At 55.4% G+C, this 14,728-nt stretch overlaps 1 protein-coding gene across 4 annotated transcripts in view; it reads right to left on the bottom strand.

Moving 5' to 3' along the window:
• TBCD (tubulin folding cofactor D) overlaps window positions 1–14,728 on the bottom strand; it is a 133,487-nt gene that overhangs the window by 86,991 nt on the left and 31,768 nt on the right. For all 4 annotated transcript variants that reach the window (XM_040989881.1, XM_040989883.1, XM_040989882.1 and 1 more), the window contains 6 exons: window positions 9,992–10,037; window positions 8,711–8,843; window positions 7,590–7,726; window positions 5,619–5,679; window positions 2,710–2,784; window positions 1,979–2,073 (listed from right to left, as the gene is read on the bottom strand). In XM_040989881.1, coding sequence (XP_040845815.1) covers window positions 1,979–2,073; window positions 2,710–2,784; window positions 5,619–5,679; window positions 7,590–7,726; window positions 8,711–8,843; window positions 9,992–10,037 — 547 coding nt within the window. The remainder of the gene's footprint in view (window positions 1–1,978; window positions 2,074–2,709; window positions 2,785–5,618; window positions 5,680–7,589; window positions 7,727–8,710; window positions 8,844–9,991; window positions 10,038–14,728) is intronic.

Raw genomic sequence — 14,728 nt, 5'->3', positions numbered from 1 at the left:
TTCATCTGTCTTTCAAACTAAGTTAAAAAAATTTTCTTTGTTTCAAAATCTGAAGTGCTGTCACGTTACAAAATGGATACACATTAAGAACAGGACACTCCATGAAGAGAACATATGGTGCAGATTCCTATTTTCCCATTGATAGGAAATGCTCCGCAAAGGGAAACTCACAGAGACAGGATGCTGAATGGGAACATTCGGGGTTCAGACTGTGGGTGATAAAGAACAACTCATCTTGAGAAGAGGGTTTCTTCAAGGAGAGCAAAAATGCTCTTAAGGTAAGCTGTGGCGATGGCTGCACAACTGGACTCCCCTAACAACCACCGAAAATGCTTTGACTGACATGTGAGGGAGAAGGTAAGCACTCTGCTGGTTCACTCCCTGCATGTAGGAAACGGCCATGATGAGTCCGGGCCGGAGCCAGGAGCCAGGAGCCCAACCCAGGCCTCCCGCGTGTGGCAGCAGGAACTCAGTTCCTCCCAAGGTCTACACTAGCAGGCATCCAGAGTAAGCCAATGAACCCCCATACAGTAGCTGTGAGGAGCTTGGAGGATTGAGTACTGAGAATGAGCCAGGCTGTGACCACTGGGAGTGTCTCTGGTCTTCGGGAAGGCCTGGAGGAAAGAGCCTGAAGTCTGAGGGGTGCGCAAACAGCCGCCTGAGAACGCTGGCCGGGCAACAGGCTCTGCCTCTGCACCCTCTGGCCACTCCCACTAGACTTGCTTTTATGAGGTTAAACCTAGCAATGGACTGCAAGTTCAAGAGAACTAGGAAGCACTTCGGGAGCAGCCTTGTGTGCTGCTCACTTGTCTCAACGGGAAGATGGGTACAGGGAAGTCTGGACTCCTAACCCCTGGTCCCCGTGTCTTTAACACATCAGTGGAAACTGAACCACAAGGTTAACCACTTGCACCTTAACCATCCACTTTAATAGGTGAAATTTAGAGTTTGTGAGTTATATCTCAGTCAAGTTCCTTTGTTGTGTTTTTAAAAATAACAATACATTTTGAAAAAAAAAAAAAAGAAAGAAAGAAAGCTTGGTCAGCCACTTGGTCCAGGGATGAAGCTATGCAGACACTGTACCCACATGGAAATTCAGTGCTCACTTCCCAGCTCTACTCCTGATCCTGACCCTGACCCTGACCCTGGGGCAGCAGGTCCGGCTTAGAGCCGCTGAGACTAGCTCTGGCTCCTGATGCAAGCTGACCCTGACCCTAGGGGCAGCAGGCACAGCTCAGGGCCGCTGAATTTCTGCTGCCCATGGTAAGACCTGGACAGTATTCCCAGCTCCAAAGCCAGGTGTGACAGTTTCCTGGAAGATGAGCCAGCAGAGGGGAGCTCTTTCTCTTCAGCGGTCTCTCTGCCTCTCAAGGAAAATTTTGGAGACAAAATAAAAACTGCACAGAAACCACAGGCCCTAACAGATTCCCTGGCCATCATGGTGCCACGTGCAGTCAGCTGCTTGGCTCAGGCGACCCAACACTGCACAGCAGCAACCGCCAAGAGCATAGCGCTTGCGCTAACACACCTGGGGCAGGACACCCTCCACCCTTCCAGAGGACACCCCCCGCCACCCCTACACCACAGCAGTAACTTGCAGCCATGGCCCAGCATCTGGGCTGGGGTTTGTGGTCCCCCCAGCTCCACTACTTGTACTAACCCAGTTGCCCTGCTTACCCCTGCTGCCCTCCACCCATTCCATGAAGGTGCTCAGCCCCCAGACCTGCAGGAACCACCCGCAGGCCTGCAGCTGCAGTGTTCTCCGTGGACAGCAGGACCCCTGAAAGTTAAAAGGGGTTCTCAAGGGCAAAGACTTCATAGCCTCAAATCTCCACGAGAAAACACTGGTGGACGTAAAAAGCTTGGAGACATAGGTCTAAGACGCTCCCAGCGGGGCCACGCTGGGCAGCTGGGCCACGCCGGGCAGGTGGGCCAAGGCAAGTCTGATGTGGTCCAGGAGCACGCTGTGGCTACTCACCCTCTGGGAGTCGTGATGGGAGCAACAGGCCTCGTCTGCCCAGTTCTGCCAGTGCCAGACACCCACCATGCCACGCCTTGTCCGTCTCCTGGAAACTGAGAGCAGAGGTCACACGTCAGCGCTCAGACTGATGCCCAGTCTGGCACGGGCTGGAGAGGCAGCACTCGGGCCGATGCCCAGTCAGGCACAGGTATAAGAGGCAACACGCACAGCAGGCATGGGAAGAACCCCAACAGCAGCAGCAGCCAACGAGTGGCAAGAATGAAGCCAGGATCCTGAGAAGGCACAAACCCTTCTCACATCCTGCCTCAAAAACCCGAAGAAAATTGAGGGAGGCCACAGGAACTCACTCCCCCAACATGCATGGCCACGTGCCCCTCTCCAGCTGAGGGTGCAGTGGCTCAACACAGGTGGCACTAAATGCAAGCGTTCTTGCACTCAGGTGAAGTTCAAGTTCAGCCTCCTTTCCCGGTCTTCACAGCCAGGACAGAACCTACCCAGGACACTCAGCCACAGCATGTCCTGGCACAGGCAGGCCCACCTCACGCTCCCTCTCAGGGGCTGAGAGCCCTCAACGTGCCTGGGATGCCTAGGGCTACCAAGCTGAACTTTCACAGGAAGCAGGAGTGCTACCGAGGTTCTGACAGGATGAAAAGGACCTAAGAAAGCAAAGCCACAGCCTCACCAGTGGGGCTGCTCCGAGCGCGTGTCCCCAGGCCCCACTCACGTACCTGAAACAATCCAGCACGGATCCCACCACATCATCTGCCAGCTCTCTAGGAAGCCTTCCAGCCATCCGACCAATTCTGCAAAAACCAGCAGCAGCTGGTCAGGACCTCAGCCCACCAGGAAAGGTGCCCACCTGAGCTGTCCCAAACAAATCTTTTCCTCCAGAGAACAGAGATGGGGACGCGACCCGAGGCAAACCTCGGACACTGCTCGGCAACCCTCATCAGCTACGTGGGAATGTCAGGTTAAATAAGCGGAGGGAGTGAGGAGTCCTCCATGCCTGAAGCAAGGTGGCTGCACAGGGACAAGTGAGCCCAAGGCATGCAGGTGCCCGCGGTCACCTGTCAGCACACCTGTCAGGCCAGGAGAATGCTCCAGGCACCCATGTGAACCCTTCAAACTAGCTAGCTGCCCACCACTAAGCTGTGTGGCAGGCTCCATGGGGGAAAGGCCTGGCTCACCAGCCAAACACCAACGACAGCCTTGGCGGGTTGGCGGGGCGAGAGGGGAGCAAGCTCTGCCCTTTCTCCGTGATCTGTGACATGACAATGGGCACGACACCGTCCACTGCTAACACAAATACAAACCCACTGGTGTTCTGCAACCCTTCCACCCTCTTTGTGAGGGTCACAGACAGAATTCACTGGAGCACGGGTACCCAGGAGAGCCCACAGGGCAGGCAGCGTCATCCCACCTGGCCCTGGTCTCACCTCTCATCTTAACATCACACCCATGGGAGCCCAGAATTCACCACATTGATCACCTTGATGAAGAACAATAAAAGTGAGTTATACAACACATTTTGATGTCTTACAGCTACGTAATTCGAATTGACTTGGTTTTTTCAAGTTGCCCCAGAAAAGGGGAGCATTCCATACAGAAGCCGCTGCAGCTGCCAAAGGTGCGTCCCCGCCTTACGGCTATGGCACCGCTGCTCAGCGCCGCTTCCCCTCCACACACAAGGGACGCTGAGGAGGTATTTGTTGCGGTGACTGGTTTTAACGCTAATCTAGGAATTCAGATATAGCTTCTTTAGATTTGCATGTTTTGCTTACCCTAATTTATGATATCTACCTTTTTATTTGTAAACTAACAATAGCTAAGTTGAGATCAGAATTTTAACAGAAATAGTTATATAAAAATTGTGGTTATCTTTTTATTGTCACATGGCATTAGCAAAAACACGACATCACAGAGGTGATGTGACAGCTGGATTTTTTTTAATGTATTTCAGGTATTTCCTGCTTTGTGGTTTTTCAAAATTAAAAAAAACAACCCCCCCCTCAAAAAATGAGTTATAAGATAGTCATTACACCTTTAAAAATCTATAAAGCTGGGGTTGAAGAACTCCCCTGCTAGACTCCAGCCCTCACTGATAAGCAAGAGATCCAGGCTTAGGTGCAGGTCAGGCCAGGCTGGGCCAGTCCACAGTACATGCTGGCACAAGCAAGAGCCAGAATGGGGCGCAGGTCAGGCCAGGTTGGACCACAACACCTGCTAGTACACACTGAGTGCTGGGCCAGGCCAGGATAAGCCAGGCTGTAGCAACTGCTGACAAATGCCAAGACTGGGGGTGGGCCATCACAGGCTGGGCCACAGTACCCACTGGCACGTACAAGATGTGGGGCCGGAGCAGGCCATGGCTGGGGAACTTCAGAGACTGTTGCTGGACTGCTCCTTCCACTAGTGAGTGCGAGAGCTAGGACTGAGGGAGGGCCAGGCTGGGCTAAACCGCTAAACAAGCACCAGAATGGGTGTGGCCTGGCCAGGCCAGGCTGCAACACCAGCTGACAAGTGCAGGCATGGGTGCAAAGGTGTCAGGTTGAATCACTGCACCCCCTGGCAGGCAGAAGGTCTGGGGCTGGGAGCAGTCCCGGTTGGAGAATGTGGACACTCCCCTGCTGGGTTACGGCTCCACCAGGCCAGGCTGGTCAAGGCAGCAGCACCTGGAGGCACATGTGTGGCCCTGATCTGGGGGCAGGTCCAGACCTGTGGAGGGCTGGGCTAGGCCAGCCTGCAACACCCATCAATTTACGTGAGAGATGGGGCTGGAGGATGCATCCATCAGTATATGTCACTGGCTGGTGCAGATGACAGACTGAACACAAAAGTCAACTCTGAGGTCACCCCAGATGAGGTTTCTTGGGGTACTCTCCTATTAGACCACTGTACTCAGATCCCAGCCACAGGGAAGATCTCCAGATATATGGTCCGACCTCGGAGTGCATATGTCGGAACTAGGCTTCCTCAATTACTGATGCCTGTGTAGTGGACAACGTGTCCAGATGCACACGGGAACATGACAGCCAACTCTTCTAGGCCAGCAAAACATGCTGAGTGCCCCCTCAAAGGATTAAAACAGAACAGGTTGGACAATTCTCCTTGCCAAACCTTGTTTCATGTTCCTGGGTCTGCGGATGCACTCAAGTAGACTTGGTCAGCCAACAGACCTTGGAAGATGTTCTCAGTCCCGGTGCAATAAAGCTAATGATGTCTCATTTCTATCAAAACCGCAAAAAGACCTACAAGTAACACCCTGGGAACACTCTTTCCCACATTGGGGTTTCTGTAGTGTCACCAAAGGACTGTCTGCCATCCCCTGGTGCTGACACAGTCTGATAATAAGGAGTGGCCCCCTGCCCTTCCATCCAGCAAATACAGGAGAAAAATGGAAAAATTTGTCCCACCCACTTTCTTCCATATTTTGACTCTCCCCACCATAATCAGAGACCCACATGGGTGTGCATCACTTTCAACTATGTAAACAATATTAAAAGTAAAATAAAGTTAAAATGGGGGGGCATATTTTATCTGTAAGACAACTCTGAGGTCTCGAAGCTCAAATAAGGCACCTACCCTTAAATCAGGCATGTACTAGGAGATCCCAAACCCCAGGAAAGCAGACACCTACCCTTTAGCTGCAGACCACCGCACAATGGTGTCTTTGTCCTTCAGCCCAACCAGCAGCTGCTCTGTGGGAACAAGAGGAGGATAAGCAAGAACCAGCTCCATCCTAGACTGCCCTACACTCCCAGCTTGGAGGAAATCCACCCTGAGCTTTACTCAAAGGTACACTCTGGCAGAGATCCCACCACTGTGGGGCAGGCCCTGGTAGGGATCCACCACTGCGGGGAAGGCCTGGTAGGGATCCCCACTGCCGGGAAGGCCTGGTAGGGATCCACCACTGCAGGGAGGACCTGGTAGGGATCCACCACTGCAAGGAGGACCTGGTAGGGATCCCCACTGCAGGGAGGCCCTGGTAGGGATCCACCACTGCAAGGAGGACCTGGTAGGGATCCCCACTGCCAGGAAGGCCTGGTAGGGATCCCCACTGCGGGGGAGGCCCTGGTAGGGATCCCCACTGCCGGGAAGGCCTGGTAGGAATCCACCACTGCGGGGAAGGCCTGGTAGGGATCCCCACTGCAGGGAGGACCTGGTAGGGATCCCCACTGCGGGGAAGGCCTGATAGGGATCCACCACTGCAGGGAGGACCTGGTAGGGATCCACCACTGCGGGGGAGGCCCTGGTAGGGATCCCCACTGCCGGGAAGGCCTGGTAGGGATCCACCACTGCGAGACAGATCCTGGTAGGGATCCACCACTGCGTGCCGGGCCCTGGTAGGGGTCCACCACAGCAGGGCAGGCCCTGTGATACTGCTAAGCTGCCCCACCCCTCACTGGAGCATCAGTGAATTCCCAAGTATCCCACCTCTATTCCTGCTTCCTCATAACACATCCTGGAAGGCAGTAGGTGGTGCCTGGTGCTTGAGACCCTGACTCCCACATGACTCAGGGGAGGCCCTGGCTCTTGGCTTTGCCCTGCCTTAGCCCTCGCTGCTGCAGACATTCAAAGTAAACCAATGGACGGAGAAGATTCACTCATTCTCTCTTTCTGTGCCTGCGTGCCACTCTGCCTCTTTTGTAGATGAAAGTAAGCAAACACTAAAAAAACACACTTTAATTATAAGACCACTTCCTTCATAGCGGTCTTAATTCTTCACTTAAAGCCCATTTTGCCACTGTTACTTAGACAACCCTGTCAAACCACCAATAAGGCACAGGGAGGCCGGGAGGGCCAGGGTGTCTGAGGCAGGCTGAGGGGACCAGGGAACTGTCTGCTGGAGGCCACGGGGAGGCTGGGAGGGCCAGGGTGTCTGAGGCAGGCTGAGAGGACTGGGGAACTGCCTGCTGGAGGCCACGGGGAGGCCGGGAGGGCCAGGGTGTCTGAGGCAGGCTGAGGGGACCAGGGAACTGTCTGCTGGAGGCCACGGGGAGGCTGGGAGGGCCAGGGTGTCTGAGGCAGGGTGAGGGGACCGGGGAACTGCCTGCTAGAAGCCACTTGATGCTAAGCAGCAGCCACAGGGAGGGGTTTCCAGGGAGTCCTTGTACAGGCACAGCACAACTGGACACAAGCAGATGCAGGGAGTGGACACTGGTATAGAGTTAGTCAGGCAGCACAGGAAGAGATGGACAGACAGCCTTGAATGACAACACAGCAGCTCCAACAAGGGCAACAGAAACATGGCCTCCAGCAGGTGAAGCAGGCTCGTGGAGTTTGAGATGGCTCTAGGACCGTCTGACAAGGCCCAACTTCATTTCCTGTGAGGTTTCTGTGGCCTGAGACGCTTAGGTAAGCAGTCAAATGCCTTCAGGCAAGTGTGCAGGAAGGCAGCTTGGCTGGAGGGCAGGCAGTGGGGTTGGGGGAATGACAGACGGAGACAAGACATGCTCAGAGGAAAGTGTCCATGGGTATGGACGGGTCCAGCCCTCGGGAGCAGGAGGACCAGTCGGCAGCCCTGGGCACAGCACTCTGGCAGTCCAGGGGTACTGGCACTGAAAAGCAAGTGCAGGAACAGGGGCACCAAGCCAATGGACCCACATACCTATCACACTCTCCATGCCCTCGGGGACATCATAGTCTTCCTCACTGTCAGACGTCTCCACCTGTGGCTTCTGCTCACTCTGACCCTCAGTGCGCAGCTGCAGGTTAGCAGCCAGAGACCGGCAGCCTCGCTGATACCTGCAGACGGAACACTCTCAGGTCAGCCGCTGCAACGTGGAGCCTAAACAGTAACCTATCTCAGTCATGAATCAACGGTGGAGGGTCCCTGATTTCTCAAGGGACCTGTGACCCCAGCAACGTCAGTGGGGGTGTGGTCTGCAACAGAGCTGTGAGCCACAAGAGCAGACACGGAATAAGGAGCCAGTGAGCAGTCTGGGAGACAAAGCAGATGTGCCTCCCCCTTCCCAGAACCCTCTGTTCCCAGCACCCGCACAGTCCCCCATCCCTCCCAGACCAGAGCTGCCCCACACCACAGCCCTAGTTCCCACCCTGAACACACCGTGAGGCCCAGAGCATGGGTCCCGAACACCTCGGCTTCCCCTCCATGAAATGTGGGTGTGATCAGCGCCGTGCACAGCAAGGCCCACAGAGGCCACCTGGGCCACCTGTCCTCCCGGGGTGAGCACGGACAAGCAACAGAAGCCAACTCCCAGGACAGGGCCCAGTGTGGTGCAGAAAGCTATGCCACAGCTTGTCACACCAGCTTCCCCCGTCCCGAGTGCCAGCTTCTGATCCAACCTCTTGTCAACATGCCCTGGAAGACCCACGTGCCTGAACACCCACCACGTGGGAACAACATGGAGATCCTGGCTCCTGGCTTTGGCCTGGCCCAGCCCTGTTGTAGCCATTTGGGGAGTGAAATGGCAGATGGATAATCTTTCATAAGTAAATAAACAACAGTTTTAAAAATTCATGACCACACTAAATGTACAGGGCAACACAGATTGGACAGTGTTTCCTTCCATCATTCCAGTTTCGAGCATTCTAGCCGGAAGATCAGAAAACAGACAGAAGTAAACGTTCCTCTCGAAACTGGAAACGCCTTGAATTAACTGAAAGTAGAAGCAGCTTTTGCTAGTCGGCATCTGGGCCGCCTGGGCCGCCTGGGAAGCAGACACCCCAGACACCCCAACAGAGGCTCCCTCACGCCCCTCCACCCACCTCCACGCCGCCACCTTCGGCTTCAGCAAGGTCAGGCCCAGACGCTGCACCAGCTTCACCCCGAGCTTGCGCAGCAGGGTCTGGTTGCTCTCGGAGAGTCTGCAGCTGTCCAGGCACGCGAGCACGGTGCAGGCTGTGAACAGAGCTGGACTCAGGATGGCGGAAGGGTCTCACAGGGGCCTCCCCACTAGCCATCTGTGGGGCCTACAACCCCAACATCACATGATTCCATGGGGACCCAGTGCATCTGACAGCCTAACCTCACAGGGGACCCTTCATTCCTATCACCAGGCTCCTCACTCCCCCATACATTTATCAAGAGTAGCTGGAATCCAACTCAGCCCCCTCCCTGGCAGAGCACGGGCACCCAGGCAGGACTAAGGCAAGAAAGAGCTCACAGCGCACACAGGGTCCCTGAGGGCATTCCGTGTTGCAGGATGAGAGGCTGAGCACAGGGCAGAGCTTTAAACCCAGCATAGCTTGAAGGGGGGAGCCTCTGCTGGTCCCTGCACCACAGAGGCCACTCGGGGCAGAGAGGCCTCAAGGAGGGAGCTGAGACCAACAACGTGTCCCAAGGCAGGGGTGGAGCTGCCACGGGGGCTGGCTGGGTGCTCATGGTTGGACGTCAGAGGTGGGTTTGAGGTAAGAGGCCCATGATTGAAAGCAAGCGCCTAAGGGAGAAGAGGAAGGAAGTTGGAATGGAGCCTGCAGCTCAGAGCTTAACGTGGCCCAGGAAGCCAGCAGCAACACAGGACACATCCACTGTGCCCAAGAACCCCAGGGCCTCCTGCACAGCCCTCAGCGAAGTTATCTGCTTCCAGTGACCTGGGAGTCTGACGAAAGACACAAGAAGCAAATGCAGACTGGTCAGCTGTGGCACCTCCCTCACAGATACTTTCCACTAAGATGGCCCTGGTGTATGGCACCAGCAGCCCTGGGCAGTGCCCCTCATCACTGCAAGCCAGTTACCCATGGTGCCTGCAGGCCCCAGGGTGCTGCCCTCCCCACCGACTGCACTGAGGGTCACCTGCAGGCCCCAGGGAGCTGCCCTCCCCGCCCCCCACCGCACTTAGGGTCACCCGCAGTGCCCCAGGCCCCAGGATCCTGCCCTTCCCCCGACTATGCTGGGGGACCTTTCCCCAGCCTCTTAGAAGGCCTCTTGTTAGACAAACGGGAAGACTGGCTTACCCTGTGCCATGTGCTAAATATCACTCTGCACCCTTAAAATACACAAGTGCTGCATTAAGCTGAACTTTCACAAATTTTTAAAATGAGCCTTACCATAGGGTAAACAGTCTTCACGTTTTCCGTGTTTAAATATCTGTGCCTGGAAAAAACAAATCAGCTTAAAATGTTGCAAATACATTCACAAGTTTAAAACATACACCATGGAGGCATTCCTTGCCACTTTCAGAATTTCCATTCTAATAGTTCAGGAACTAATAACAAAAGAACAGATGAGTAGATGAAGAAAACCACAGGAAACTTCCAAAAGAGTCTAAAACAGGGCCCTGACGACAAGGCGCAGCTCAACGCTGCGATGCAGACTCCCTCCTCACCTCGGCCACTCCCAAAGCGTGTGCAGCGTCAGGACAGGGACACTTAGGACTCTCGGTAGGGTTTTAGGGTTCTCTGCAGATACAAGAAACTGGGACAAGAACCAAGGGCTCTGGACCCTCCCTGCAGGCCTCAGGCACAGCACCAAGTGGTGGAATGGTCCTCAGATCCCAGGAGCAGCCGGCCCTGGTCCGCCTGAGCCCTCAACCTGAAACCCAACCTTCTGCACTGAGGCCTAGTGCACACATGCCCCTTCATCGACAAGGACACGCCGCCTGAGCCTCAGCCCCGTGCCCAGTGAGAAGGACCTGGCCAAGGAGACACTGACTGAGGAGGCCAGCACACAGCACTCAGCCAGGAGCAGCAGCCCAGGACGTACGGGGCACTGGGGCAGGCGGCACACCTCCACCACCCAGAGCAGCCTGGTCACCGCCAGTCCTCCCTGTGCCCCAGAGCCTGCTGAACACCAGCCCAAGTCCTTCGGCACAAGCTCTGCTCCTCACAGCACACCCTTCCCTTCCCCTCAACTCAACTCAGAAGCCTTGAAGCAACTCTTCCACACAGGCAGCCAGGAAACGGACTTCATGCTGAGCCTGTCAGTGCCCTGCACCAGACACAGAGCAGAGCAGTCCCTGGAGGGTGCTGGGTGCTGACCCAGCCCCTGCTGCCACACTGGAGACGCACGAGCCTTCCCACATTAGGATGCCAACCTTGCGATGTACAGCTTCAGCTGCTGCTCAGGATCCCTGCCTCCTGTCTCAGAGCACACAGCTCAAATCTCAGCTTCCTGCTGGCACACCTGGAGAGGCAGCAGAGGGTGGGCCACGTCCTCAGGGCCCTGCCACCCACAAGGGGACCTGCACGTAGCACTGGGCTCCTGGCTTCAGCCTGGACCATCCCCTGCTGCTGGGGTGACTTGGGGGTGAACCAGCAGATAAACAATCTCTCTGGCTCTCCTGGCTCTCTCAGGACACTTCATGGCAGCCTATTAGGACATCTTCCCAGCTGAGACCCCAGCACCAAGGGGCAGGCAGGAGCCACTCACCAGGTCCTGCCCTGTGGGACCCACAGATTCCAGCAGCTCACGCAAGGACTGGGACAGATCTACTCTGCAGGCAAGGGCACCACCGTTTCAGCAGCAGCAAGCAGGACCCTAGCTGTATAAACACTACCCAGGTAGTGGGGCAGGGCCAGCCACACAGGAGATGGGAGCTAACAACACTGCCCAGGCAGCTGCCGGCGGAGCCCAGCAACACCCAGGGCAGCAGTGGACAGGAGTGAGCACTGGGTGGGCAGCCGTGCTCCTGACTCAATCACCACCTGAATACAAAGATGCTTGATCATACTGGTATTTGTTACTTGTCCAACTCCTGATAAAACACAGCACAGCAGTATGCTACATTAGAGACCATGGAACACACATGGTGAGAAGTGTTCATAAACTACCAGAGCCAGCACTGTGCAGAGGGTAAAGCCACTGCCTGTGACGCCTCCAGTCCTGGCTGCTCCCTGCTAACGCTGGAGGAGGCAGCGGGAAGCTGAGCCAAGCACTTGGGCCCCTGCTAACCACACAGCAAACCCAGGTGAAGCACCTACCCCCCAGCTTGGGCCTAGCCCAGCCCTGGCCATCACAACCACTCGGAAGAACTCTTCTCTGTCTCTCTAACATTCTGCCTTTCAAACAAATACATATTAAAAACCAAGAATCATGCCCATGGGGCAAGCAAGCAAAGGTCTCCTCACTGGGAAACTCAGCCTAGCACCTGTGTCCCCCCACACAAAGACCAAGGCCTGTTGCCAGCCACGTCCCCACGAAGGCAGAAAAAGCAGAAACACAACCTCTGTCCTTCTTCTCCCACTAGTGGACATACAGGGAAGGGGGAGGAGAAGCAAGGAGCAACCAAATTCACCCAGGAATCGCTGCTCCCCTTTGTGGGGCTTTGCCCCAACAACAAGTGAGGCCTCGTTCCCATGAGACAGCAGGTGCAGTCTGATGAGTCTGAGCAAGAGCGGGGTGGGAACCACCTGAGGGCACAAGTCAGAGGGAGTGTGAGTGTGCCCACAGGACAGAGGGAGTGTGAGTGTGAATGTGCCCCACAGGACAGAGGGAGTGTGAGTGCACCCACAGAGCAGAGGGAGTGTGAGTGTGAGTGCAGCCACAGAACAGAGGGAGTGTGAGTGTGAATGTGCCCCACAGGACAGAGGGAGTGTGAGTGTGAGTGTGCCCCACAGGACAGAGGGAGTGTGAGTGTGAATGTGCCCCACAGGACAGAGGGAATGTGAATGTGCCCACAGGACAGAGGGAATGTGAGTGTGTGAGTGCGCCCACAGAACAGAGGGAGTGTGAGTGTGAGTGCGCCCACAGAACAGAGGGAATGTGAGTGTGAGTGTGAGTGTGCCCCACAGGACAGAGGGAATGTGAGTGTGCCCACAGGACAGAGGGAGTGTGAGTGTGCCCCACAGGACAGAGGGAGTTTGAGTGTGAGTGTGCCCACAGGGCAGAGGGAATGTGAGTGTGAGTGTGCCCACAGGGCAGAGGGAATGTGAGTGTGAGTGTGCCCACAGGACAGAGGGAGTGTGAGTGTGCCCCACAGGACAGAGGGAGTGTGAGTGTGCCCACAGGACAGAGGGAGTGTGAGTGTGCCCACAGGACAGAGGGAGTGTGAGTGTGCCCCACAGGACAGAGGGAGTGTGAGTGTGCCCACAGGACAGAGGGAGTGTGAGTGTGCCCACAGGACAGAGGGAATGTGAGTGTGCCCCACAGGACAGAGGGAGTATGAGTGTGAGTGTGCCCACAGGACAGAGGGAATGTGAGTGTGCCCACAGGACAGAGGGAGTGTGAGTGTGCCCTCTGTTTCAGAAAGCACAGACAGGAACCCAAACGCCTGTGGAAGAGCACGCTGCACAGAAGCAGTAACACCCTCAGCGACCAGAGGAAGTAGCCGTCAGCTGCTTTTGTTGTTCTAGAAACTAGCACAGTTTGAGGCACAAACAAAATGAGTTTCTCAGTAATCATGCGAAGCCACCGCACCTTCCCACTGCTACCCACCCAAGCCTGCTTTTCTGCACTGTGCAAACCGGCTTCCCTCCCCGGGGCATGTTCTCCCAGCACATCAATCACAGGCTCCAAGCTCCTGGGCAGCAATCCACCTGCTGCCAAGCAGGAGGTGCTGGTTTGGGCTCCCTCAAGGCACTGCCACATTGAGGCCAAGAAAAGCAGCTCCACCTCCAGCCCCAGGAGAAAGGCCCCCACACCCCATGAATCCAGGCGTGGCTCACACCACCTTTTCCCTGGGAGTTCATGGCCAGTGGCCCACACAGCAGCCAGCTGCCAAGACCACACTTGCTCTGCATTGGGTCGCCCTGAGGCACCACGCAGCACCACGTCTCTGTCTCCTGGGAAGGCACAAGTACATAAAGATGTCAACCACACAGACCAAGTGCAGGAACAGGAAGCAACTCCGTTCCAGGCTCAGATTCCTGGCACGGACCCTCACAACAGGCTCGGCACCCATGGCCACTCCTGGACATGACCCAGAACACCAAGAGCCAACTCCAGACCGGACTCTGCTTCAGAGGGCCTGAGGAAGCCCACCAGGGGTCCTCTGTCCCTCTGTCCAGACCCTGTTACCACAACGCAGCTGGAGCCTTGGGCATTTGCTAGCCAACATTAAAGGAAGGAGCACCTGACGGTCCCAACAAGAGGCAGAAGTGGGGAGGGGCCTGAAGGTGAAGTTGGCGCCTCTTGCTCCAGGCCAGCAAGACTCAACCACCTGCTTTCTCTCCTCAGAAAAAAGGGAATTTCTTTTTCTTTTTTTTTTTTTAATTGATTACATTGCATTATGTGACACAGTTTTATAGGCACTGGGATTCCCCCCACCCCTACCCAAACTCCCCATGGTGGATTCCTCCACCTTGTTGCGTGACCACAGTTCAAGTTCAGTTGAGATTCAGAAAGGGAATTTCTACAGGCAGAAAATGTGCTGCTGTGACGAAGGGACCAGCTGCACTAGGACCAGCTGGCACCAAAGTGAACCCAGAAACCCTGAGACAGTTTGTGACAGATTAAAGTGCTGAGAGAAATCAACACACTACCTCCACAGCGCTCTCCATGAGCCAGCCAGAAAGTCCACTAACGGGGAACAGGATGCAGAAAACGGGAGAGGCATGTCAGCGAGTGGGTTAACAGTCCCAAGGCAGGACAACTTCCAGGCCCTTGCAAACACGGCTGCCAGCACCACTTCTTCCGATTTTTTAAAGAGATTTGTTTTTTTATTGGAAAAGCAAATATACAGAGAGAGAAGGAAAGACAGAAAGATCTTTCATCAGCTGGTTCACCTCCCAAGTAGCTGCGACAGCTGGAGCTGAGCTGATCTGAAGCCAGCAGCCAGTAGCCTCCTTCAGGTATCCCACACAGGTTCAGGGTCCCAAGGCTTTGGGCCGTCCTCCACTGCTTTCCCA

Source organism: Ochotona curzoniae, unplaced genomic scaffold (genome assembly GCF_017591425.1).
Source record: "Ochotona curzoniae isolate NIBS_2020 unplaced genomic scaffold, NIBS_Ocur_1.0 contig_523, whole genome shotgun sequence".
Taxonomy (NCBI): Eukaryota; Metazoa; Chordata; class Mammalia; order Lagomorpha; family Ochotonidae; genus Ochotona; species Ochotona curzoniae.
Note: the sequence above shows the minus strand (reverse complement) of the source record. Positions and strands in the feature narration are given on the sequence as shown.